Source organism: Channa argus, chromosome 13, assembly GCF_033026475.1.
Source record: "Channa argus isolate prfri chromosome 13, Channa argus male v1.0, whole genome shotgun sequence".
Taxonomy (NCBI): Eukaryota; Metazoa; Chordata; class Actinopteri; order Anabantiformes; family Channidae; genus Channa; species Channa argus.
The window spans coordinates 22,909,605-22,935,252 of record NC_090209.1 but is presented as its reverse complement, the minus strand read 5'-3'; the positions used below and the strand labels follow the sequence as shown (position 1 = coordinate 22,935,252).

The 25,648-nt window shown below is 39.4% G+C and overlaps 3 protein-coding genes across 10 annotated transcripts in view; 1 reads left to right on the top strand and 2 right to left on the bottom strand.

Annotated features, from left to right (window-relative positions):
- The window catches only part of LOC137139147 (collagen alpha-1(XX) chain), a 31,073-nt gene extending 14,884 nt beyond the window's left edge, over window positions 1-16,189 (bottom strand). For 3 of the 4 annotated variants that reach the window (XM_067525983.1, XM_067525984.1, XM_067525985.1), the window contains exons 1-12: window positions 16,043-16,189; window positions 12,798-12,926; window positions 10,489-10,593; window positions 8,041-8,184; window positions 5,272-5,445; window positions 4,140-4,337; window positions 3,444-3,611; window positions 2,146-2,265; window positions 1,899-2,063; window positions 1,485-1,643; window positions 853-1,025; window positions 560-689 (exon numbers count right to left, since the gene is read on the bottom strand). In XM_067525983.1, the coding sequence (XP_067382084.1) occupies window positions 560-689; window positions 853-1,025; window positions 1,485-1,643; window positions 1,899-2,063; window positions 2,146-2,265; window positions 3,444-3,611; window positions 4,140-4,337; window positions 5,272-5,445; window positions 8,041-8,184; window positions 10,489-10,593; window positions 12,798-12,912 (1,651 nt within the window). In that variant the 5' untranslated portion in view covers window positions 12,913-12,926; window positions 16,043-16,189. Of the gene's footprint in view, window positions 1-559; window positions 690-852; window positions 1,026-1,484; window positions 1,644-1,898; window positions 2,064-2,145; window positions 2,266-3,443; window positions 3,612-4,139; window positions 4,338-5,271; window positions 5,446-8,027; window positions 8,185-10,488; window positions 10,594-12,797; window positions 12,927-16,042 lie in introns of those variants that run through there. The other variant, XM_067525986.1, reaches the window with a different exon arrangement.
- Window positions 16,190-17,559: 1,370 nt separating this feature from the next.
- slc35c2 (solute carrier family 35 member C2) lies at window positions 17,560-22,974 on the bottom strand. Its single transcript, XM_067525987.1, has 9 exons — window positions 22,840-22,974; window positions 22,004-22,154; window positions 21,445-21,508; window positions 21,281-21,353; window positions 20,542-20,710; window positions 19,919-20,002; window positions 19,202-19,377; window positions 18,964-19,093; window positions 17,560-18,712 (listed from the first exon to the last, which is right to left on the bottom strand). The coding sequence occupies exons 1-9, from the start codon at window positions 22,948-22,950 to the stop codon at window positions 18,570-18,572; spliced, it is 1,101 nt and encodes a 366-aa protein (XP_067382088.1). The 5' UTR covers window positions 22,951-22,974; the 3' UTR covers window positions 17,560-18,569.
- taf13 (TATA-box binding protein associated factor 13) lies at window positions 22,941-24,966 on the top strand. 5 transcript variants are annotated; one of them, XM_067525990.1, is made up of 2 exons: window positions 22,941-23,077; window positions 24,486-24,966. In XM_067525990.1, the coding sequence occupies exons 1-2, from the start codon at window positions 22,953-22,955 to the stop codon at window positions 24,859-24,861; spliced, it is 501 nt and encodes a 166-aa protein (XP_067382091.1). In that variant the 5' UTR covers window positions 22,941-22,952; the 3' UTR covers window positions 24,862-24,966. The 5 variants fall into 5 exon arrangements, with proteins under 5 accessions (XP_067382091.1, XP_067382090.1, XP_067382095.1 ...); XM_067525989.1 differs by having other exon boundaries at window positions 22,944-23,077; window positions 24,483-24,966; XM_067525994.1 differs by lacking the exon at window positions 22,941-23,077 and adding an exon at window positions 23,252-23,271 and having other exon boundaries at window positions 24,483-24,966.
- Window positions 24,967-25,648: the final 682 nt, after the last annotated feature.

Below are 25,648 nucleotides of genomic sequence, written 5' to 3'. Positions count from 1 at the left end.
TGACACTGCTAATGACTGCACCGGACCCTCACCCCCAATATTTATTAACCTAAAGACATGGATACTATTTGTTGTACAACATAGTTACAGTGATTGAGATGGGCTTCTATCTGCTAAACTCAAGAGAGACATCGCAGACAGCTGGACTCTGAATTGTCATATTATTGCTGAAAGTCCATTATAGCTCTGTATGATAACAAGAACAAAGCAAGCAACACACGTTTTGTCAGATTACAACCAGCAAATGCTAAAACTAAAATTTTAACAGAGACAGCTAATTGCAGCAAAGGACTTAAAAATATTAGTAGTAAATTTTTCAGACACGGGATAAAGCAGCTAGGTGACAGGTTCCCATTCCCGGCCATCTGCAGCCTAAGGGCACTGAGGTGAAAATCGGTTTGTATGAGATTCGTTTGAGTTTGTTTGGCTCTTGAAATGAGGCCCAAAGTGTTATTATGCATGCAAATACATCCAACAGCCAAGACTCTTGCATTCAGCCTCAACAGTGACATGTGTTTCATGAACAAACCATCAAATTCAGCAGCAACGTCTTTCTTACATGTAGTGACAGTTCCTCGAAGTGCGAGCCCGACGCTGTTGGCATACACAGGAAAGATGGAGATGTGGTACAGTGTTTGAGAAGAGAGGCCTTCTAACAGCACAGTGGACTCTGACCCAGCCAATACCACCTAAAACCAAAACATTACCATGAAAACATTTTCCCCCATAACACACAGGACCAGAAACAGCAACAACAAAAACATCAAGCACTGCATATGGCCTTCCAGTTTGATGGTAACGTGACGGGCATTGTGTGGTGCTATTTCCTGTATGTGAGCAAACATTTCTGACCTCCTGAGGACTCTGACCCTCTGCACCATAGTAAACCACTCGGTACTGTTGGACTGGCTTGGCGGGGTTAGTCCAGTGAAGCTTCACTTCTCTGGGCCCCAGTTCAGAGAAGCGGAGATCAGCAGGACTGGGGAATGAGAGGGCTGGGTCTGCTGTGGGCCCAGGCTCCATTCCTAAAGACACAGCAACAACAGAAATCACTGCCTTTACACGCGCTAAGGTAACCAGGTAATATGTTCCAAATGTACTTTGGAAACCTAGATACTAGAAATTCATGTACATGCAGTACACATGCATCTAACAAGTATTACGTCTGAATGTTTCTCCATCTTTGACTTGTGTTTAACTAAATATTATGTATTATGCATTATAAAAGGGACCATGTTCAATGTTGAACATAAATGTCCATTTAAAGAATTGCAGCAGAGGACTGCACAGCACAAGGTGCAGACTTCCGCAGGGCACTTTGTGTTGGTTCCACTTTTAGCAGCCGATTTGGGTGGAAATCATTTACAAACGAGTTGGCTTTGTTCCACGTAACGATCTCCTGTGTCACAATTATAACCAGTTGCCTAGAAAAGAACATAACATATATAGACAGACGGATAGAGTATATAAATTAGATGGGTTACGTTTTGAAATGCTGCGATCCTCAATCCTGCCACACAGGATGTGAACTAGTCGTGACACCAGTTTGCTGAGCAAAGGAAAGTCATTGACGTTGTAGACGTTGAGATCCACCGGCTCCGATGCCACTTGTCTTAGCTCTGCTTCATCAGCATTCTTCACTCCTGACGATAACAAAGTCATTTCAACAAAAAGCATTTAGACCTAAACCACTCTTAACCCCTAACAACAGAGAACACAGGAACTTTATGACTCCAAAAAATACATCCTTTCTTCCATGCCTCTCGTGTGCCGGGGGCAAAAACTAAAAAAACGAAATTAAGAGCCTCTCACAGTTCCATGCAGCACAGAAATACAGGCGATGGTTGTAACTTGATTAAAGAAAACAAGGCGTACATCCTCTCTTCTTTCCGTCTCACCTACAGCGATGATCTCCACGCCAATGTTCTTTAGCCTGTTTGCCACACCAATGGCATCATCCTGAGATTTCCCATCAGTCAACAACACTAAGAAAAATGGTGTGTCCGACCTTGCTCCTGCTTCGGTCCTCATGTTTTCCTCCATGACATGCAGCAGCGCCTGACCTGGGGAGTGATTACAGAGTACATACAGTGGAGTACAGTTTTCAAGCAAATTTCACGGTGTAATGTGCAATGATGTGTTTACCTGTAAACGTGTTTCCTCCCTTATATCGGAAATTCCTTACGGCCTCCAGCAGCTGGCCTTTAGTGGTGAAGTTGTTAAGATTCCACTCTGTGCGAGGGTCCCCACTGTACTGAGTCAGACCTGAGGCAAAAAGACAAAAAATAAAAAGTACAAAAACTTGCGGGATGTGCCATTGAGACCTAAAACAAGAAGCAATAAAACAATATTGTATTGTATCTGCTGCATGCTGTATAAGCTTTTCTTGCAATATTTCTTTAATGCAGAAGAAGAAGAAAATTGGAAACTGACCATAATCACCTGTGGAACTGTATGCGTTACTGTGTTAGTAACCTTAGTTCTAAATTGTCTATTACGTGTTTAAAACACAGCTAAAATCTACTGTAATTTGCATATATGCCTGGTTTGAAGCTCTGGTTACAAACGTCTGCAGAAGTGCATTTTTCTGATGTATTTTTATCAAAGGGTTCCCAAAGGTTAAAGCTAAAACCCATGTATGAGTAGTGGCACTAATGCTTTGAGCCAAGTGACCACTCAATTGTCTGCAGTCCATTTAAATTTTGACAGTTTTGGACAGACAACATGTTTACGAAACCCAACAAATAAAATATTAATAATTGGAGGGGGTGACATCTTGTTATATATTATACCATATTTATATTATACAATATAAAGTAGTGCTATAATCTGTAAAACATTAAGTGTTTTGATATAAAATATTAAACTTTAATTTACCAAGTATCTCTTATCATACATACATTTATGGCATAACAAATTGAACTAATTCAGCAGGTTATAATGATGAAATATTTTTCAATCCAATTAGCTGTAGCTGAAGTATATACTGAACTTTTTTTTTGAGTTCAGGGTCGACACAGCGGATCATTGTCCGCATGTTGATTTGGGACAGTTTTTACTCCGGATGCCCTTCCTGATGCAACCTCCCCAATTTCTACCGGGCTTGGACCGGCACTGCACAGCTGGGGAGGGGAATGGGCTGTTAGGGGTTCAGTGACTTGCCCAGAAACACTTTGACATATAGCCAGGGCCGGGGATCGAATCACTCACCTTATGGTCCGTGGACGACTGCCCTTACCAACTGAGCTACAGCCGCCCCTAGCTAAACTATATACTGAACAAATGTTGTAATGTCCAACAACAACAACATACACACTGTCGGTGTCATCAACTGCATGAGATGAATGAGGAAGTAGGAACAGAAACCTGAGCACATGGCACTGTGTGTCTAAAACCCACAGAAGGGGAGAGATATAGCTCCACTATCACACCCCGATCCTCACCGATCTGAATGCGGTTCGGGCCGATGTGGAAGGGAGTCACGAGACCCTCCAAGAAGTCTCTGACTCGTCTGAAGTTGGTGCGTCCAATGCTCCAGGAGCCATCCACTAGCAACATGATGTCTGCCGCCGCATCACTGTCACACTCAAATGGCCTTTTTGGAGACGTACCTCGATAATAGAAAAGCAAATAATCGTGAGCTGTTTGAGTAAAGAGCACCAAACAACAATGAAATAACGATGTATTTGTCACTCGTTTGTAGAGTAGATAGTATGTCCGGAAACAGATGGCTCTGTGCATTTTTGACAGGCTAAAGATGCATGTGAGCATGTGTCAACCTGGTGCATACATGAACATGGGTTTCCATGCCCGTAAATGTACATGTCTACTGGTGAGTTCCTTTGGATTTTGAGAGGACAAAATGTGCCCTGAAGCTGAACTGGCCTGTCATTATCTTTCCCTCTACCTGTCCCTACCCTGTATAAACACTATCATCACAGTTAAAACTAACACTTAACTCCACTGAAGCCTTTCGGTTCCTTTGCTCAAGGAAAAGCTGAAGATGATGATGATGATGATGGGCAGGCATTCAAGATAAAACAGCCGGTTTAGCTTCCAGCTTAAAGGGAGCTCTCCCAATCCGTGTCATTGTGTTCTGGCTTATTACAGTAACAAATGTCACCAACAGTAATGGTTACCTGTAACAGGCTGGGTAGGAAAGGCTGTCTTTCTGGGTTTCTCCTCAACCCGTTTGCCCTGCGTTGTGCCCTGCTCCTCCTTGTTCTCTACCTTAGACCGATTGCGCTCTCTTTCTTTCTTTCTTTTTCTCTTGTCTTTGATGGTTTTCTCGGGGGCCTCATCGGGGAGCCGTGAGGGCGTTTCCATAATGGGGGGCTCTGGGGAAAAAAACAGATATGTATCAAAAAGTTCACAGTAACCCTTACATACAACATCGTCATCCCCCTTCCATCGTTTATTTCCTGTTCTTCTTCTTTTTTCTTTTTATGATTTTTCTGCCTACCGAGCTACTGTATCATTTTCATGTGTGGAGGTGTGCCAAAGCTCGTTATTGTAGGCCCATATAAATACTGTTACACTGTACAAACCGTGCACGCGTGTGTGCTTGCTTTTAGGCGTTCGTTGGCAACAGTTCAGCACAGCCCCTCTTGATTATCAGTGTTATAATGATAGAGGCCATAGAGGATCAAAGCAAACGGAACTGCCAGCCTACTGACAAAGACAAAAATAATCTTCTCACCTTACCCAGGGTTTCATTTTTAAATCTTATCCCATACACAGTTTTAATGCCTGCACATAATGCCTAAATTCAGGGAATGCTATAAAACCTGTAATAAATAACTTCAAAGCTGTTTTATTCACCTGCAACACTTGTAGTTCTTATGGCAAATGTTTGTGCTCGATTATTTCTCTTGTGATCACAGTTGATTCATCTGGAGTGTACTGCTCATAAAGACATCGTATGAACACATTTTGTTTGCCAACAGTCATCTGAAATGATTTCTCTAGCAGTGTGTATATACATATTTTAGCTGCAGCCATTACCGTAGCTGTCACTACAGCTTCTTCTAAGTCACAGCTGTCGGACTCTGGGCCTCGAGGGCAAAACAAGCAGGGCTGGGCCCTCGAGGCCCAGAGTTAAAGGTTTTAAAACAGGCAACAACAGCTGAGCTGTTGAGTTTAGTTCATCGTAATATCTCACCAGCCATTATACCACACTTCCTGCTCAATTATTTGCATCCTATTTTGCTCAAGGCCAAAGTTCTCATACTGTAATTCTAACAATGTAGTGCTATTATCTACTGGCACTACCTGTAGTAGTAGCAGCAGTAGTGGGGGTGGGGTCTGGATACAGAATTGTTGGTGGGCCCAGCAGAGCCTCAGATGCATCGTCGAGGTCTCCTGAACCTGATCCTCCTGGCAACATCTTCTTTCTTTGCTCTCGGCTGTCACTGCGAATCATTTCATCTTCCCGCAGACCCGCCACTGAAAGGAAGCACAGTGTTGGGAATTACATACAAATTATCCACTGTATACAAATTCATATTAATGTCAATTTTATAGTGATTTTTGTTGTGATGCAAAAGTCTAACACTTTTAATAGAGGTAAAAGTGAGAGACTTTTACCTATATTAAAAGTGTTAGACTTAAATAAACCTTTGGCCTGATGGTGGTGCTAGATTAAAAGTTAGGGTATCACAAAAGTTACTGTAAAAATCATCTTGAGGGATAAAATTAATTTCCAACTCAAATTCCATGCCAATCCATCCAATAATTGATGGGTCATTTCATTCTATCACAAAGCCAACCAACAGAAAGGTATTTCCATCCTTGTAGTCATTTTGCAAGCATGGCTAGAAGCAATCTGCCTAAGAAGAATTCAATTTCAACACATGCAACACACAATATAATTAGAATATAACCATATCAATACAAAAACAGACAATATCCACTGTCTATTAGTCCCAAAGTAACAAGACATCATCAGCATTATTGGAAACATTCTGGCAGTGGATTGTGGTCAGGGACCTGTGGTGATAATACTGTATATGAATCAATGTACCACTCTTGTAATTTCACTTACCTTCTATTACATAAATACCACTAGATGGTCTAGATATAACTCACACATAGACACCAAATTGTTTTTGTCAAGTTTTTGTTCCTGCGGGTCTATCTGAATACTGTTTAGATCTAAAAATAAAACCAAACCTGTTTGGTATCTCATTCCTACTACTTTACTGGATTCAATGACTCAACAGGCTTTTTTTTTTTTGGTAATCCCGTGAGAGTGATATTTAGTAAAGTAAATATGTAAAGTTTGAGAATTTCCTCCACACATGAACCTAATATCACTAGTGCGACTCTGAATAAATACATGGCCCAGAGGAAGTTAAAATAGAAGGCAAAGGCAAAGATGCATGCGGAAGGAATTCCCAGACTACCCTCATTCCAACGTGACAGTCGGTATTATAAATTCCAAGTCAACATGTTTTTGTGAGTTGCCCGGACATGCTCGAGTCGACATGGTAACCTCCTATCACTTGCATAATTCACAAGGCAGTATAATCACAATAAAAATGTCAAGAGTGAAAGGGGTATAACAAAAGTGAACGCACTCGGCCCAGTGGTAGAAGTTCTGAATGCTCTGGTCAAAAACTCAAAAAGATCAAACAGGACAACACTTCTTTATTAAACTTATTATGTATTGTAGGTACCACTTTAGTAGGTACACTTGCAATCCAGTAAAGCTGCTCTGCCATGAATTCGACATTTACAAGGTTATAATTTCTCAGTTTTCAGGTTGAAACTGTTAGAAAGGTGATAAATGTACTCTTATTATTCTAGCGGTCATGGTGGTTAGTTGAGTCATACTGGAGTTCGAAAATGACAAATTAGAAGCAACTAAAGTGGGTATATAAAAGTAATCACAATCATAATCTGTCTGCAGGTTTTCCCGTTTTACTCTTTTAAAACATTGAATCATGGTCGATTTATGTTGGCTTTCTTCAAGAAAATATTTAAAAAAAACATTTAGTTTTTCATTATGAAGTAGAAACAGATGGCTACAAACTAATCTTTCATAAAAATATTAAACTGAAAAAACAAAACAAAACAAGGCTTCACCCCCTTTAAAGTAACTCACCTAAATCATCACTGGTACAACCAGTCACACAGTTAGTTAAATGAAGATCATCAGTGTGCAGTGAATGCATTCAATGGATTTTAGTAATTCATCAATATCCGGAAGATCCAATCGCTGGCGAATCACTATGTGACGATTTAAGTGAGTAACATTAAAGGGGGTGAGTCTTGATGCAGTCAATATTTTTTAGTTTGCTATTTTTCATTTAGATTGTGTTGCGGAGATCTGTTTCCATTTTTACACGAAAGTCATTTTTAAAAAAAATGACTTTTGTGAAAATGGCAAAATAAAAAATGGCTAAATAAATCAACCATTATTTAATATTGTTAAAAATTAAAAAAAAAGATGAAAACTTGAAAGGGGGGGAGATTCTTTTATATACCCGCTTTATGTAGCCTTAGAATATCAGACACCTAACAAGAAAACATTATGCAAATGAATTCAAAGACAGAGATGGCTAAAAAAAAACCTGAAAGACACTAAAACATATGCGAGGCTCCATTAAAATGCCCCCACCTTAATGTTTTTCCTCAAAATTATGCAGAAATTTCAGAAAAACTATTCATCTCTCTGCAAGCTGCTCAACAAAGTCAAGCTGTGTGGGTAGAAAGATGCTACTGTGATTTTGCTTGTAAGGTCGCATTTGAGAGTGTGGGTGGGAAAATGTATAATCAAGGACAGACTGTTTAAACCTCAAATGAAAGTGCTTCTCCGACTTCTACCATCCCTGTCTGACATTGTCTGACTCTGCTATCACAGCCAATTATATACAGTAATAATGGATTTCTGTTCCTGCTCACATAAGTATAATTTACTTTAATAATATGCTTTGTTTTGGCACTCTTAAAGTCACTAAGCATTGTTCCTTTTACACTCGTCAGCCTTCCTATATCGGCCATTTTCTTCTCTTTTCTTAGCAAACCTGTGCTTCTTACTGGTGAATCGTCTCTTTGCGAGCAGTTTCTCTGTCGTCCCGTTCAGCACGAGGACTTGGAGGGCATATTCCTGACTGGAGTCCAGCCCCGCTACCGTTGCCCGGCCCCGCGTGGTGGTCAGCATCAGTTCTGGCTGAGGCACCTCTGCAAAAAGGACATTTTTGCTTGACAAATGCTCACCCTGGCATTGTAGAATTTAATATAAGTAGAAAGTCAGGATTCCTGGCATCCCCTAAGATATCATTTCATGGGAAAGATGCAGACTGATAAGAAAACGCAGAAATCAGCCCAATATTAAGCTGAAGGCTATTGTGAGTGCACCAGCTTACAAGATCAGACAGCTCCCTCTCTATATCTTGTTACTAAACCAAAGCAAATTTCAACTGAGTCATCATAAGTCGTCTAATCATTTGTACAAAGGCAGAAACCCAGGCAAGTCGTAAGTGGCTTAGAAAAAGTTTTTGCTTCCAGTCCTGTAAGGGGCTTTGTTTCATATTCATCAAATTCTTTCCTTAACCTGTTACTTTTTAAATTTTGTCGAATTTCTTCAAATGTGTCCCTGAAATTCTAAATGTTATCATAATCATACAATGGCTACAGTGCAGCCTTGTATTCTTCATTATAAATATTTTTTGTCACAATCATGTGTTGGATTGTTGATTTAAGTCAAGTCTTGTATTTTTAAAGCAAATGGTGTTTTATTGCCAACACCACGTCTTTTTCCATAGTCAGATCGACTACTGCAAATGAGTTTTAGGTGAAAGACTGCATGTAAGCAAATACATCAGGTAACAAAAAATTGCTATATGTACCAACATTATGTTGCAGACATATTCCCGGTAACTGGAGATGGTACTCTTTATTATTCTTCTTAAAAGTGTTTGCTATTATCAACAGCAGCAGAGGCAATATACCATGATGCACAAGCCACACAAGTATGTTTCTAGATTGCAGACATTTTTCCCACTACTCCCAGTAATCTGATTGTATTTAACATATTGTATACTGAACTTTTCCCCTGAAGCTAAATCTTATTGGGGGATTTCAGCAACTTTCTATGAAATTGTTTTCCTTTGCATCTGGTTCTTAATCTTTTTTCCTCTCTATACAAGGTATATACCACTTCTCTTCTGTCCTAATGAGTCATGTAGTTTGCAACCTTCTGCAATTCCATCCATGCAAGTCCACTTCGCAGTACTACTGCCTTCGCTGCTCATCTCTCTACACAAGACAAATCCTTTGTTGGACTGGAATCTTCTTCTGTCTCTCTTTTAGACTTGCCTGGGCTTAACTGCACAGTGTGGAAAGGGAGATAATAGGGTGACTAAAGTGAAAACAATATTAAAGAACAAGTTAGAGGAACAGGAAGAATTGCATATGTGAACAAGGAGGGGAGGAGAGGAAGTTTCAGTTTTTTCCAAACCATCACCTGTGAAGCGAGAGAACTGACGCATTCACAGCAGTCTGGTAACATCACACTATTTACATGCTGCTTCAAACTAGAGAACTGGGAATCGAGGTTTGCAGTTTATTCACATCATGGACTACAAGGTTTATGATTAGATGAGGATGGGAGTTTGGCTAATCTACGTTATGATATACTTCTATAAAAGGCATAGTACTTGATTGACAATATCTTTCGGAATGTACCGTATAAGCCAGTTTAAAGTATTTTGTAGCTGCCCTCAAAAAATGTTAATAAAACAAACAAAAAGGATTTTTCAGATGTTTCAGCCTAGGTTCCTTCAGAAAATGAACGTCATATATTTTGGAGGGAAACAAGTCATTAAGCATTTTGTCAGATGCTGCAATGCAATGCAATGTTTTCTTTTCTTGTGGTCTCCAGATACAGAGGAGGAGCTGATTATGATGCCGTCCACGATTCCAAATTCAGAAAGATCCAAGAGGAACTTGCCCCATGAGGGTCCATATTAAAAAGTCTCATGGTAAAAAAAAACTCATTCTACTTAGACCCACAATTTTCAGTAAGACATCCAATATGGCCTAGCACAACTGTAAACCTCTCATCCTATTAGAAATTGTTTCATCGTAATGTATCACAAATATTATGGACATTAATGTTGTACATTAGTCAGAGATTAGGTTTAATTGTTTTTTTTTAATTTATTTTATTTGTATATAGTCCTGTAAACATGGGGTTTTGATGCCCGTGTTTACAATAATCATTTTTGCACATTTGTTGGGGATAGGTTGATTGACACTGAATTTTGGTAAAGAGTTAAAGAGGCGCTGAAGAATTATTGCACAGTGAAGAAGGCAGGGCCAAACATTTTTGTGTGTTTTTTTTTTCTCCCGTGTGCCGACATGTAAGGTTGAACTACGTGGATATGAAAACTTCATGGTAGTTTGTAAAGCAAAACTTTTTATTTTTTTAATTTAATTGGCTTTATTCTTCTTCAGAGTTGGCCAAAACAAGTAAAATCTCACCTGAGATGGGTCTTACTCTGACCTTGTAGCCCTGTACAGGTCCGTCAGCTTCCCTCCATTTCATCTGGAGTCTGTCCTCAGACAGGACTGTCAGCTTAAGACGACCTTAAAATTTACAGACAAAGAGAAGAAAATAAAAAAACACATAAGATTTAAAACGTATGAGTGTGCATGTCAAGCCCCAGAAAGGGGCATAATACAGTAGTTGCAAGGTTTTGAGGAATCAAAAGAAAAAAGTTGGCAAAATGTCTTCCTCCTCCTGTTGCCCACTATAGCCTAACCCCTCTCACTTCCTTCTGCCCAAGTCAAATCCATCTCTTGTTTCGACTTCATCTACATAATTTCCACCAGGGGTTTTCTAACAAGCAGCGTCTTTCATGTTTCTATCCTCCCACCCTCCGCCCATCCCTCTCTCCAGCTGCCTCTTAATCCATCAAAGCATGCCCTGTCCTCTTGTCATGGTATAGAAACAGGAACAGGATGCTTTTGGGGACTGGAGAGTCAAAGGTCATATCAGAAGAACGTCACACAATTACAATGTGTAAAGGTCTCGTATGTAGTACGCGGTGGGACATTCGATGGAGAGAAAGATGGTGGGGGGAGGGCGAAAATGGAAAGGAAAGTGGACAAAGGAGAGCGGACAAAAACAGCATGAACCACAGAGCTTTGTGTTCATCACTACAATGCACGTATGACCTTAAGGACTCAACATTTTATTTTTTAGCATGTAGCATGTTCTGTTTGGACCTGTCCAGGGTGTACCCCAGCTTTCATTCTATGACAGCTGGGATAGGCCCCAGACCCCCCGCGACCCGAAACACTATATTCTGTATGTATGTATGCATGTATGTGCATGCCTGTGCCTGTGTGGCTGAATATTTGGATCAGGGTCCTCTGGAGGGCCCTCAATTTGTCTGGTGCCTGGCAAAAGTTCAGATATTGTCTGGTGGAAATTTAGAGAGACTGGGGTCAAGGTCTAACAGACCCACTAACAAAAACAAGTTTTCCAGGGAGGCGGACATATGTGTGGATGAGCACAGTGGCTGCGTTGTAGTCTCTGATTTATAGGGTGAGAGCAGATGGTTATGGCTGTCATTTTTCAGTTCAGCCCTGAAATAATAAGCCCTTTGTGTGTTGCCAAATATTACAATCAAATAATTACATTTTTAGGCAGGTCAAGATAAAAACACTACATTGCCGCGCATGGTTGTTATAAACCAACTGTGGAAAACGTACTCTGAAAATTAATTACTGCATACGCTGATGTTAAATAATAATTACAAAAAAACCCACATTTGCATGACAAGGAAATGTCATTCAACTGCAACGCAGCATAGCTCCTGGGTCAGTATTGAATTCTTCAGCGTCATGTTTGCAATCTCGCGTGTAGGTGATGGAGCAGACGCAGGCGGATGCCATTTCAACCGAGCATTGGGCTGCGAGTGTTTCAGTATCCTCAAAAACACACCACACACACACACACCACGATATCACTTTGCTGCCCCAGGAAATGCAGGGGTTGTAGGAGCTGAGCACAAATCATAACCTATCACATTTGGCTAAGTCGCTCCATTATTCTGACTTGGGAAAGTGAATGTATCCCCTGCGTGCTAAACTAACTTTAGTGATTAGCAACTTTAAATAACAAGAGAATAGAGAATAATGCTAGAGCTAAAGAATAATGAAAATAAATAATAATGACTATGAAATTAAAAATAAGACCCCAGTAAATGTGAATACTCTTTTTAAATTAAAAAAAAAAAACAATCATGAATGATCTAAATGGTAATTATGCTAAATATTCTGTGCTAAAATATAGGCCGGGCTAGCATTGGAAAGCTAACAGGCTAGCAATGCTAGCAATGTGTCTTCTTTCTAAATAGGAATAAGAATATGGTCAATTTATATTATAGTTAATTTTCATAACACATTGCACATGGAATTTCAAAGTTTATGAGACCGGTAATTCTTTTGGTTATACTTAAACTAGAAAAAGTATAAATCATTTTGGCTACAGCTAATGTTAGAGTCCCCACACAATAGTAACTTTTTCTCTACTTCTCACAATAACTTTTCTGGCAATAACACACCGGTAGTTGTTCGTTTCTCTCTACTGAGGAGAAAAAGGACATTAGGTCACTGCTCTGTGTCAGTACGACCATTTTGGCAATGTCCCGTTTGCAAGAGTTAAGAGTTTGCTTGCATACTGTAGCTCGGTCGGCTCCGTTACCTCTAGCTGTGACAGGGATACACTGTTAGCAGTAACGTTAGCAATCAAAAGGCCATGTAAGACATGACATTCACTGTACCTTGGCCATGAACGCCCGAGGACAGCAGCAGGAGGACACTGAGCAGGAAAAACAGCATCGGCCAGAAAGATGATGATGATGATGATGATGATGATGAACAAAGGTGGGTAAACATTAGACAGGTGGCCCCTGGGAACATTAAAAACAAAGCTTTTAAAATGTATTAGTACCTATTTTGTGATTCCTATCATTTGTATGTATTTATACACGTGTGTAAAATCATTCATTGTCAATCATTTTAACAACTGAGTGATTCGTTTTTCTTTCCGCCATTATTTTTGTGGTCATTTTCACACACAAGCGCGACCATTATTCAGGCTGCAACGATTATTATTCTTTTTGGCACTGAACTACCTCTGTTTTAGGGAGAAAAGGTTTATAAGTAAATAATCTGTCGATTTTTATCATAGAAACAATAACTGACTGACACGGAAATTTCTTTTAAAGATTCAATGTCTCCTGAAAATGCTTCATTCCACCAGATCAGATAATTAATAAAAGGTAACAGATAATTTTGGTTAAAAAAAAAAAAAAAATCTGTTTTTTTCCCCGTGATGTCCAATATTTTAGGACACCTTTTCCCATGGGAACCCTTTCTAATCCCTGGCTCATAGTACAGGTGTTTCAGTCCTCGTACCCATTACAGACCACCCATTATAACACAGCTAATGACAAACACGGGGCTGCACAGGACCAAACACCAAGTGCTGTAAGAGGTCATAAAACTAACACGCCTCTGTCTGAGAGGGTCTCAGTTTAATCATATACTAAATGCCTTCAACTAATTCTTGGTCATTTGACTAGATTAGAAAGCCTTTGAAAGCCATACATTTGTGTACAAACATCAGATCATTTGTAATTTTTTTTTTAAAGTCAAAGGTGAAATGGCTTATTTGTATTTTACAAAGGCGTGACACCAGTAAAATAAAGCCAAATACTCAATTATGTTGAAAAACGCCGGGAAACTGCATGGACAAACATGCGTAGGCAGATGCCCTTTAGACAATAATCGCAACAACTCTGACATTGTTCTTTGGAAAAGCTAAACAAAGCTACAATTAATAGTCAGACAGCTACATAATACTCAGGCCTGACTGCTAAAGTGGGGGTTCAGTGAGTTCAGAAACTGTAAAAATGACCCAAAGAATAGGACAATCAAGAACAAGTAATGAGAGACACAAACAGAAGAGGCCCTGACAGGTAGTGACAACGCAATGAGCAGAGCTGAGGAAGCTAAATATTAAACATGGGCCGTTTCCTTTACTATCACAATATCGAATTCTTTCTAGTCATGCTGAGCAGAGGCACTCGGGACAATAAATCTGCCATATCAATCAAATGTTGAGTGCTGTAACTTTTAATTGTTACCCTCAATCCACTCTACATTCATATTTTACTGTCAGACTGCACTGTCATGTATTTGACGGATTAGACAGGCCACCACCGAAGTGAAACTGCCAGTCTGCCTGAAGGCTTTTCTCACCACCTGATATACAGCCATCATGTGCATTATGCGATGTGACTATTTTGCTCCTTTTGTACGTTTTCTCAGGTTTTGCATGTACTTGCTTGCCTGAATGTCCCTAAGTGTGAGTTTCTACTCGACACATATGCCACACATGGCTGCCGGACACAGAGGAAACCATGTGTATAATGCAGCGCCTGTGGATTTACAATACTTGCCAAGAGTATTGGAGGATTTCCTCTTTGTATGGTGCCCCTTGTCAGTTCCTGGGTGAACGTGATTAAGTTACGTAAGCAACAAAAATAAGAGCCATTTGGACTTAGCGTCCAAATTTACAACAAATTATCTTTTTAGCAATCTGACTGTTTTCAATGAACACAGAAATATGTGCAGTAGATATGTAATGCACAGTTCAATCTGACTGAACAATACGTTCAAGGGTGCAAATAACAAAGTTTATGTATAAAAAGTTATTTTTAACATTGATGATCCATCCATTGCTTATTCTGAGCCCAGCTACGGTTGGGTCAGAAGTGGGGTCCACCTTGGACAGGTCTCCAGTCTGTCTCAGGCCTAACACAGAGAGACATATACACAGACAGACAACCATTCACACTCTACGGGCGATTTAGAGTCTAATGTGCATCTGTGCATTACCACACTACAGGCAGATTAACATGGCCTCAGGTTAGCATCATTATTCATTTATTGCTGTTTTTACAGCCCTTGGACCGACCTCACAAGGGACAAAATGACACTACCAGTCTGAACTCCAGTTGACCTATAGCAAATATCCAGGAGGCGTATGAATGAAGTCACAGAAGAAAACTTTAAAAACTTTATAAATCAGATTTTATTTTGAGCTCAATAAAGTCATTGTTTTACTTAGATTGACATGTTTATACAGTCTGGGACATGTCACAGTGGAAAAAAGCTGATAACCGATTGTCCTCATTTTTATTTACACAATCAGGCTTTAAATAATACATTTGCTACTATGTGTCTAAACATAAACACTATTATTTCAACTCTTTAATGTGTATAAGGATTTTTATAACCAATAAAATAACCCAACAGCCTCTAAGGTTGTTGTCCAGGTTGCAGAAGCTGATTTTGGCTTCAGGACAGTTTTAAGAGGATTTTGTGATTAAGTGGTTATCAATTAATTTATTGACAATTATACCAGCACCTAGCTGATCTTTAAACAGGAAATGAATAACAATAATACATAATTGTTATGTATAAAATTATAAAATATATCTTTATTTATAGTCAAATTTGTATTTGCTGACAAATACACTATTAATAATAACTACATATATAAAACTTGGTTTTTGTGCTGCATGAACACTATTTATTAAAAGTGTAATATTTTTCATTTAAAAGCAAAAGGGGGCTTGAACGGTTTCTCACAGCAAGGCTTTTGAATACAGCCGTGCTACAATGGATTTGTATATAGTTACAGAAGTTACCCAAAAAAATGCTACGATATAACAAAATATCATAATTATTGCAATGGAAAGAATATATAATTACTTTAAAGTTCACAGCCTACACTTCGCAAGTGTGTGGTCACAGGTGCCCTTTCCACAGGTAAAACTGTTTAATACCGTTTTTAAAAGTGGACGAAAACTACACTTTAAAGAGTTAAACCCGTCTAAGGTTTTTCAGGTGTAGTTTTAGCCGTCGGGGCTTTTTGCAGAGTAGAATTTCGCTCAGCTACAACATTGGGCCTAGAACCTTTTTTTCGCCTTTTTTGCGCCGCCAGGTGAGATCTTACCTGGCTAATCGGTGAGTCCAGCTTGTTCCTTCAGACACACTCCACTCAGCATTCCAGGGGTGGGATGTCAGCACCCGCCAGTTCCGCCAAAGACTGGAGCCAGCTCCCTACACCAGGTTGCATCTGAAGTCCTCGGGGTGAAATCTGAGAAGCAAGGCCCTCCTGCAGCTCCAGCCTGGGCGTGGACTCTGGAGAAGGATATAAAGCCCCTGACGCGCTAAAGAAAACCCCTCACAAACTAATTCATCCCACTACCGTAACTGTAGCAGCTACATCGTCCATTTATAATAATAATAATAATAATAATAATCAGCTAAATTGATAAATAAAATAAAGAGTAAAAATAGTCAGGTCTAATACAATTCGACTTTTATTCATTTTGTAAGCATCTGGATTAGTTCTAAAACCAGCAGCATGTGCTTTGGGTGTAATAAGCTTTAATTGAACGTTTTGGTGAAAAAGGCATTAACAATAATAAAACACCCCCGATTTCAGGAGCTCAAAAGTACTTGGAGACATGGTTGCTCAGCTGTTGCATGAATGAATGTGTGCTTTTCTTTCTCAGTTCATGTACAAGCAGAATAAAGGCTTAGAGCTGATTTTAAGTGCTGAACTTGCATTTGTTGTTAGACATTAATATGAAGTCCAAAAAGCTGTCATATTAATAGGCGTGGCCCATTCGACTGTACATTATTCCAAAGAAGGGATTTATTAGTGAGCTCCGGAACATCAAAAGGCCCAGACGAGCACAGAACACAGATTAAAAGAAAGATTACACCAATAAACCACATCTTACTGGTTAATGCCAAATTCAATAATAGGCAATAAAGGCAGTAACCAGTAACTCAGACACTTTAGCTGGTTTATGTGAAACACTATAAAGGGCATAGTTGCTTTCGATTAAGCCATTTTCAAACCGTTTTGTGGAAAAGTGACCACACAAGACTCTACAAGACTGGCAGCGCAATTAGAGAGTTATTTGTGTAACCAGAGCCATGGCTGCACAGCTACATCAAAAACTGGAGATCATCAACAACAGAAGTTTACATTTGGTCATTTGGCAGATGCTTTTATCCAAAGCAACTCGCAAGTGAAGCACACAGCGAGCAAAAATCAAAGCCGGGGAGGGACCATTGAAGCAAAGTGAGAGGAAATGCTTCAGTACTTCTGACTGACTAAACAGCGGCGGCCACAGCAGGGTTAGCTGGGAAAAAGTTCCTGGGTGAGAAGGTTCAGGTAGGAAGGTGCTGTTAAGCTCGACCACCCTGTATTGTAGACGAGGGTCAGAGATTTGAATCTGATGCGGGCAGCCACCTAAAGCCAGTGCAGGGATCGGAGCCTGAGCCGAGAGAGAGCGATACCAGAGATGCCCAAGCCACAGAGCACAGACAGAAGGACCTGGTGGTTTACAAAGACTGGAGATAGACTGAGTAGGATTAGGGCAGAAGACTGGGCATTTTAAAAAGTGGTACATATATTACTGAATTACCTTTATTCAAGAATGAAAACATTTACGGTTTGTTTTTTTCCACTTTATTTCTCAAATTATTGCATAAGCGAAGCATTTACAGAAAATGAGGGAACTGAAGAATTTCTAAAGTACTTCAGTTACATAAAAACTGATGTAATTGTGATAAAATTTAAAAATAGCTCTTTAAAGCAGATTCCGCTGTCAAACGCTCTCAAGGCACATTGCGGCACAAATATTTTACATCTTTTCAGATAATGACTCAAATCGCTGGAGAACATTCGTTTGTAGATGCAGTTCAACCGTGCAGCTCATTTCTTGAATTCAATGATTAAAAAGTTACAATTGTGTTAGACAGTACATTAGGGTTTTAGTATAATTATGTTCACAGGGTGTTTTTTTGGCCATCAAACCTGACAATGTGATATTGACTAAACATCTTTTTGGTTGCAAAGAGCTTTTATGGCTTTATTGAATTGTGCCATATTTTTAGACAAACCAATAAATTATTCAAGATAATTCGCTGCAGATTTACTGCTAACCATGAAATTAAGTTGCAGCCCTGCAAAGCTCATTCAACTAGGTGTATGACTGTAAGTTAGCTTTGATATCCTAGCAAAGAGAAGAACGGCAAAACACAAGCTGACCTAAACATGTCATTTCGTTTTTTTTCAGACGAGTATTTAAGAGAGTGAAATGACCAATTACAATTTCAGATGTCAAAGTTTCTGTTTAAAGTTGTAAAACTTTCTCTCTATAGATCAAACTGTGACACTTGCATGTTCAGGCTACATTTTTGAAGACACCCTAAGGTAAAATATCATAATTTGTGTCATGTTCAAAATCCACATTTAGCATACAGTACAGCTGATAAAGAGGCACACATCTGGCCTGAAGACATGAACGTAGGAAGAGAAGTCTTTTCCCTCTTTTTGTGGCAGTGTTTCCCAAGGAGTAAGTTTTTGGAAGAACATATTTGAGGTCACTGTTCAACTCATCTGATGGTAGAATTGACAAGAAATGAGTAGTGTAAAAGACATTGGTCCATAACCTGCGGTGTCAGTGCAGAAAGATTTCTTCGTTGTCATCTTCATCATTATAGTCATCAGCATCTGCATTCACATTTTTTTCTCCTGTCTGCAGTAATGGCATCTCTAGCTCTGTGCTCTTATGGCTGAGTTGCCTTAAGGACGAGCCTTTATCTGAAGACGAGATCACAAAATGGACATTGTCAATGCTACCATGGCTTTTTAAAGAGAATGACTAGTTGCACTTTTTCAAACATCGTAAAAAAAAAAACGAGGTGATTTTTGTGGAGAAAAACTTTTTTGATATAGCAAAATGTCTGGATATTGTGTTGTTGTTTTTTTAAACACTTGTTTGACTCTTGATCTCTTATTGCCAATAAAAATTCTAACACTAATGAACACTCACAACTAAATCAAACACTTACTTTTGGAATAATATGTCTTGAGTCCCACATGTAATGAAATACCACAAAGACACACAGCAAATCCCAGCCAGTTAAGCAGACTCAGTTTGTCTCCTGACACATATGGTGCCAACACCATTGTACACACTTCCTACAATAAGTCAAAGAAAGGGTATGTTAGTGGACAGTATAGTTAAAAACATATACACCATGTTAGGTTCTCTACCATTGTTGGCCTACACCTAATTAAAATAAGTACCTTAAATATCCCTGATATAGATAAAGTAAGGCTGGAGGTTCTGGAGACTAGCAGGAACTCTGAGAAGCACAAACCAAAGGCCAGTAAGCCTCCGATACTCAGCGTGAAGAAAGTATACAGGAGAGGCGAGAGGTTCGTCACCCTGAACAACTTTTCGGACATACTGAGGCTCAGCCCTGAAGACAGACACAGAGAAGAATTTCAGATCGGAGGCGTTTGGACAAGGAGACATTGTACAAGACGCTTCTAAATCAAAGTAAGGAAATTAGGTAGCAATGATAAGGCAGGTACAATTATTTTCCATCAGTTGCTTGACCTGTAAACATTCACTGGAAGATTTCACTGATGGAGGAGATAGACCTGAATTTTAAAAAAAAAATTATAATAAAATAAAGTAAAAATCAGTATTTCTAGTACTAGATCGATTGAAGAGAACTGCTCCCTGGCCACCCCATTTAAAATGAACGAGGCAGACACAAAACATTAGAACCACCTCTTCTTATAATGCACTCCAGTACGACTCCACTATCCAATTTCACCTCAAGAAACAGAGAGTAGAATTATCACCTTTCTGACGGTTTCAACTGATGACGCAATAGGACCACAGCTAATTTTTGTCTGAAATGTCAGTTGACTGCTCACTACCGAGTGAGCTACTTAGTGTACATTATATAGGGAGTGAGTAGAAAGTGATTTCGGACGCAGGCCATTTCTTACCTTCATTATATACAAAGAGAGGAAAGAGGCCAAGGAACATAAGTGGTTGCAGGTGATACATAGTGTCTATTGGGTTCTGAAGGCCTGGAGGATGTTAAAAAAAGAAAAAAAGGTTTAATCAACAGGATTAATTTATCATAGCCTAGATTCATATTTATATACAGTATATTTAACATTACAAATAATACAGAGCCATGGAAAGGCGGAATTTAACAATGCATTCACAACTTCTGTGAATTTCTAAACTGGCGTTTATTCGGCACAGGTTCGTTCAAATGTTTCACAGAAGACAAATCTATTTCCAAATTGATTCAAGGTGAGGACACTGCCAAGCATCTAACATAAGGCTAGAAATTTAAAGAGTGATACATGGAGAATTTATGAAACATTCTGAAAAGCCAGTTGCACACTTTTTCATACTTTTTCATTTGTATTCACAACTGTCTCTAAAATGCATTACAGGTTGTAGTAAATGCTAAATGAACCTATATTCATTCATTCAGGGTGGAGCTGAAAGTCACATTTAATTTGTGTATTTCTGTATTATTTGTTTTTATTCCCTAAAATGTTTTTAGGCAAAGCAACAGGAACAAACATCATTGTGAAAGTGGCTCAGCACTTACCTAGCTCTGCTTTCTGCATGAGGAGCTGAGTGAGGGTCCAGCGGATCCCCCCTAAGAAGGCCGCCAGCAGCACCATGATGAAGCCCTCCAGGTTGAACTGGGTAGACTTGAATGCAAACATGAACACACCACTGGAGATCAGCAAGACCACCAGGATCAGGTATGGGTTCTGGTTGAAGGGAAGGAAGAGAGAGATGGAAAAAGGCGGTGAAGGATGAGATTGGAAAATAAAAGACAGATGAAATGTATATTAAATGTATGTTAAAAGGTATCTTAGAAAATATAAGATATATTGAAAAATCCCAACCAAATATCATGGCAATCAATATAATAGTTGTTGAGGTAAAATTTATTTTATGGAACACAATGAGAACACAGCCAGGATCTGAGTTAATAATAGTGATAGTGAGATTGTATGTAGTCTAACAGCTCACATCCTCTGCTGATTCTTTGATAAATATTTCTAATTAAAGATGCCACTTCCTCACTTGATGAACTTTCTGTTCTTTTTATATCAAGAAAACACTTTCAAAATTATTTACAAGGGTATGCACGACTCTGTAGGGTAAGGACACGTTGTTCTATACCCGGGTCAGTTTGAAAGGTGAGCATAAATCAGGTAGAAACAATTACACAGGATTCAGCAACATATAATTCAGCAATAACCTCACTGATTCTACCGAGCGACTGCAATAATCATTATGCGGCAGTGGAACTTTTTTTTTTTTTTTTCACTCACCGGCTCTTCTAGTTTAAAAACCAGGGAGAAAAAGAGGATAAAGAGCACTGCTGAGGATTTGGTCATGGTGTACCTTGAATGACACAAAATGCCAACCTGTTATATGATAACCAAAATAATATTTTCTTGCATTAAAAAAATTGGACGCTAATCCACAGACTTACAAGCTAATGGTGATGAAGAGGAAGCTCCAGTTGGAAAGTCCAATATCCAGTGCTGTTGCAAAGGCTGAAGAGGACAACAGAGTTTATGGCTTTTAGGAGACCAGCATCTTGTAGTTCAATATGTTTTTGTATAAAAACTGTATATTACAATTAATTCTAAATTAGAAGGTGGTACATTAAAAGGTCCTAAGAGATGCCATTTAAGGGTTAACATTTAGTTTTATAACAATGTAAACTACCTTTTTTAGGCTTTAGTTTGAAAAACTGTATGTGCTGTTTTTGGACAGTACAATGGATTGCTACATTACATAATTCATAATTCAATCCAAATTGCCACAAAAGTTAGCTGTAAGATATTAAGCAGATCTGTTCATTTGCAATAGTTAATGGCTTTACTGGTCGGCATCTTTGACCACCCCTCCTTTGTGTTTAGATCAACATGGACATTGGTCAAACATTCTTGACTAAAAGCTGAGTCAGTCAGTGCACAAGATAAGAGTTTGCAGTGAATCTTACCTAATCTGCTCGACTCCAAATACTCTGTGCATCAAAATCTCACCTGTGGGAGCGACTTTACGGATGTAGTCTCTCCAACTCAAAATGATTCGGGGTTTCCCTGTCCAGTACTGCATTGCCCGTCGCGTCAGGGCCGACAGGCAGAAGTTGATGGCAAGGTGAACTAAAGTCATGAAGAGTGGATAATGGAAGCCCTGAGAGAAAAACAGACAGGAATCATTTAGGGCAGACCGTCCTCAGTTCCAGGGTTTGCAAAGGCTCCAGAACAGTGATGGAAAAAATGCTCAAAACCGTTACTCAGCAAAAACACTGTAGAAATATTCCATTATACGTAAGTAACTATGAAACAGCAAAGAGAAGTGGACAAATGTCCTTTTGGTGGGACAGCAAAAAGATCAAGACATGTATCAAGAAACTCCAAATACAGTATGCATGTACAGCATTTTGTATTGCGCTAAAAATATTATTTTTATTGTTCTTGTTGTATATATAAGACAGGGAATGGTTTCCCTCTATAATGTAGTGAAGTACAACTGCAAAGTAGCGTGAAATGGAAACTCATATTTAAGCACCAATGGAACCGATGGAAAAACTACATCCAGTAAGTCTTTCTCCAAAAGATACTTATACATAACTACCTATAGCTGAACCTGGGTCCCAAAAGCACAAAAAAACAGAGCTTCATCTTATTTTCATTAATAATCTCAGATGTGGAAGAAGTGCATCATTACCATTAGTAGTAGTAGTAGTAGAGTATAAGTAAAAGTAACAGAAAATGAAAATACTCTGAACAAGTACCTAAAAAAGCATAGTACTCATACTGAATAACCCCAAATGAAACCAGGTTGGTCCTGTGTAGAGGCGCACTCCATTACTTACATTCATCAGCCATTTGTTGTAGAAGGTGATTCCGATAGAGAAGACAAAATAGAAGAGAACTAATCCAACAGCGCGCAGCACCCGGAAAACGACCTGGACGGGACACGCCATATATGGGGTGCCAGGTGCAGGCGTATCCACCAAGCACAGCTACTGCAGAGCGTTCATCTCCAAGCTGGATTCGCCCCTCTTCCTCTCATCCACAGCCGACTGCTTTAAGACGGAGACAGAGAAAGAGGTCAGTTTATTTATCTATTTATTTATTTTGGTAACATTGGTCCCCGGTGATGTAAAAGTTGAGGAAGCCCGTTATTGTTAGCTATCGCCGCTGTACTATAACGGTGCGCTTGCAGCAACGTTAGCTTAATGGCAACCCCCGGTTTGACAGCCGAGTGAAGCTAACGTTAGCTGTTAACGCACGTCAACTACCAGGTTAGTCCTCAGGTAACTGCTAGTTAGTTAAGGCTAACTACAGTCAACTAGGCAACACATTTATGAAACAATGGCCGAGTTTGTTTGTTATTCTTATCTAGACTAATTTCAGCCGGCGTTAAGAGCTTTTCACCAGTAGCTAAGGTGAAGGGAACCGTAGCACTCACCGGATGGTTGACTGGATTTACGCAGCGCTAACTTTGGCGAACTAGCGTTACCCCCATCAGTTGTCGCCCGGCCACATGTTGTTTCGTTAACCAACTCTATGCAAAAAAACAAACAAAACAAAACATAAAAACGTGGGGATATTAGCGTGGAAACAGCGTTCAGCTATCAACACAATCACTGGTGCGTTTCGCCACTACGTGTCATTTTCGTATGATGACGCCCACACACTGAAATACAGGGATCGATTCTCCCATTGATAGCAGGAGAGTGTTTGTGTCACTTAATGCCACATGATCTGTTTCCCCTTTTTTTTCTTTTTTTTTTCTTCTTTTTGTTCAGTGGTTCGGAATTAATCATCGAAACCCTCCAGGAACAGCGTTTAGAATGATTTGAAAAAAAAAATTGTTTTGACTTTTCCCTATTTTGTTTATTCTGCTCGGTACCGCCCCCTGGATTACCCCCCCCCCCCAAAAAAAAAAAAAAACAAACAAACAAAAAAACAAAAACAAAAAATATTATACGCACTAACGTAAAGTGATCGGAATAGAAAAAATGTGCGTTAATACAAGTTTATCCAAACGTGAATGTGGATCATCCACGATTGTGATTCACACAGACACGGCTACGTTAAATTGTCTTTTTTTTATAGGTTTGGCTTCACATTGTGGTAAAACATTTTAGCATGTGACAGAAATAAACAAAAGAGCAGATGAAACATGACACCGAAGATCTCATTAATGTTGAGTCTCTGATGTGGCTGAGTAACATAGGTAAACGTTGCGGTGTTTATTCTAATAACGTGGCATCGTGGTACAAATAGGGTTCCAGGAAATGAACCGCGAGGGGGCAGCACACTTTCAATACGGTGAACTTCCGTCGTCTTCGAATCTCTTCCTGGGTCAAAGCAAAACCGGAAGTCAACACAAGTCGGCGCGTTAAAAGCGTTATCTCACAAAGTAAAGTTTATTTGTTTAAAACTAGGTTTAATTTGTTAACCTCTCATTATAAATATATTTTTAAACGTATTCCTTTTTTGTTTTCAGCAGAATGGCGGATGAGGAGGACGAGGCTGGCTTCGACGACGAGTTGGAGGACGGCTCCAGCGGAGTGGACGTCGGCCACGGGAAGAGAAAGAGGCTCTTCTCTAAGGAGCTTCGGTGTATGATGTACGGATTTGGAGACGACCAGAACCCGTACACGGAGTCCGTGGACATCCTGGAAGACTTGGTCATCGAGTTTATCACGGAAATGACCCACAAAGCCATGTCTATCGGACGCCAGGGCCGCGTTCAGGTCGAGGACATTGTTTTCCTAATTCGCAAGGACCCCAGGAAGTTCGCCCGAGTCAAAGACCTGCTGACCATGAACGAAGAGCTGAAGAGAGCCCGGAAAGCTTTCGATGAAGCAAATTATGGCTCGTAAACGTTCACTGAACGCTTCTTATTTTTTAAACCTGCATCTCAGTTGGCAGTTTATTTCTTAATTTCTTGTACTGGACTGATTAAATAAAGTAGCCAAATAACTACATTAAGTTGGGTCACAGAACTTTGAATGTTAAGTTAATATTTATTCGGAACATCCAATAAGGGGGTGAAAAAATTACCTAGCTAGATGTAACAGTCGATCCTACATAGATGGTTGAGTTTAAACTTTAATACATCAACAGTGTTTGCATTTCGGTCACCTCTGGTCTTAGTATTTGTTCTCTCTTTGTTTTGCAGGCTCACAATTGTCTGGGGAGGAAAGTGGGGTTGTTTGTGTGAGGCAAAATTTGACAGTGTCTTAAAAATAGTTTTTATATACCTAGTCAATTCAGATGATTTGAAAACCTGAATACTCAGAAGCAACTGTTCTTTAGGTCTCAACACGATTCATGGCCCAACGTGACAATTGGCAGAAGCTTCAAAAACGGCTCTTTAGTCAGTCCACATGCGTTTTAAAAACAGCCAATATTCTTTTTCATTATTAATTCTCTTTCAAATACTGTCAAAACACAGCCCCTAAACTTGCAGCATTCATCTCAGCTCGGTTCAAAGTGTGACAATGACGATAAGAGCTGCAGAATAACATTTATTGCACAACTATTTTAGGGTTCCAGATTCTTCAGTCTGTAGTGTTTACTGGTTTTCTTAGTCTTCTGTGATAGCACACTGAATATTTTGGAGTTCTGCTTAGACAATTTAAGGCATCTAACAACTTTTAATTTCAG

Coding starts and splice junctions, on each gene's coding strand:
- slc35c2 (XM_067525987.1), bottom strand. CDS start 22,950: ATGGCGTGTCCCGTCCAGGTCGTTTTCCGGGTGCTGCGCGCTGTTGGA. Junction 21,354..21,444: donor CTCTTCATCACCATTAGCTT/GTAAGTCTGTGG, acceptor GTGTCATTCAAG/GTACACCATGACCAAATCCT. Junction 20,711..21,280: donor TTTTTAAACTAGAAGAGCCG/GTGAGTGAAAAA, acceptor CCCTTCAACCAG/AACCCATACCTGATCCTGGT.
- taf13 (XM_067525989.1), top strand. CDS start 22,953: ATGGGGTGCCAGGTGCAGGCGTATCCACCAAGCACAGCTACTGCAGAG. Junction 23,078..24,482: donor AGACGGAGACAGAGAAAGAG/GTCAGTTTATTT, acceptor TTTTGTTTTCAG/CAGAATGGCGGATGAGGAGG.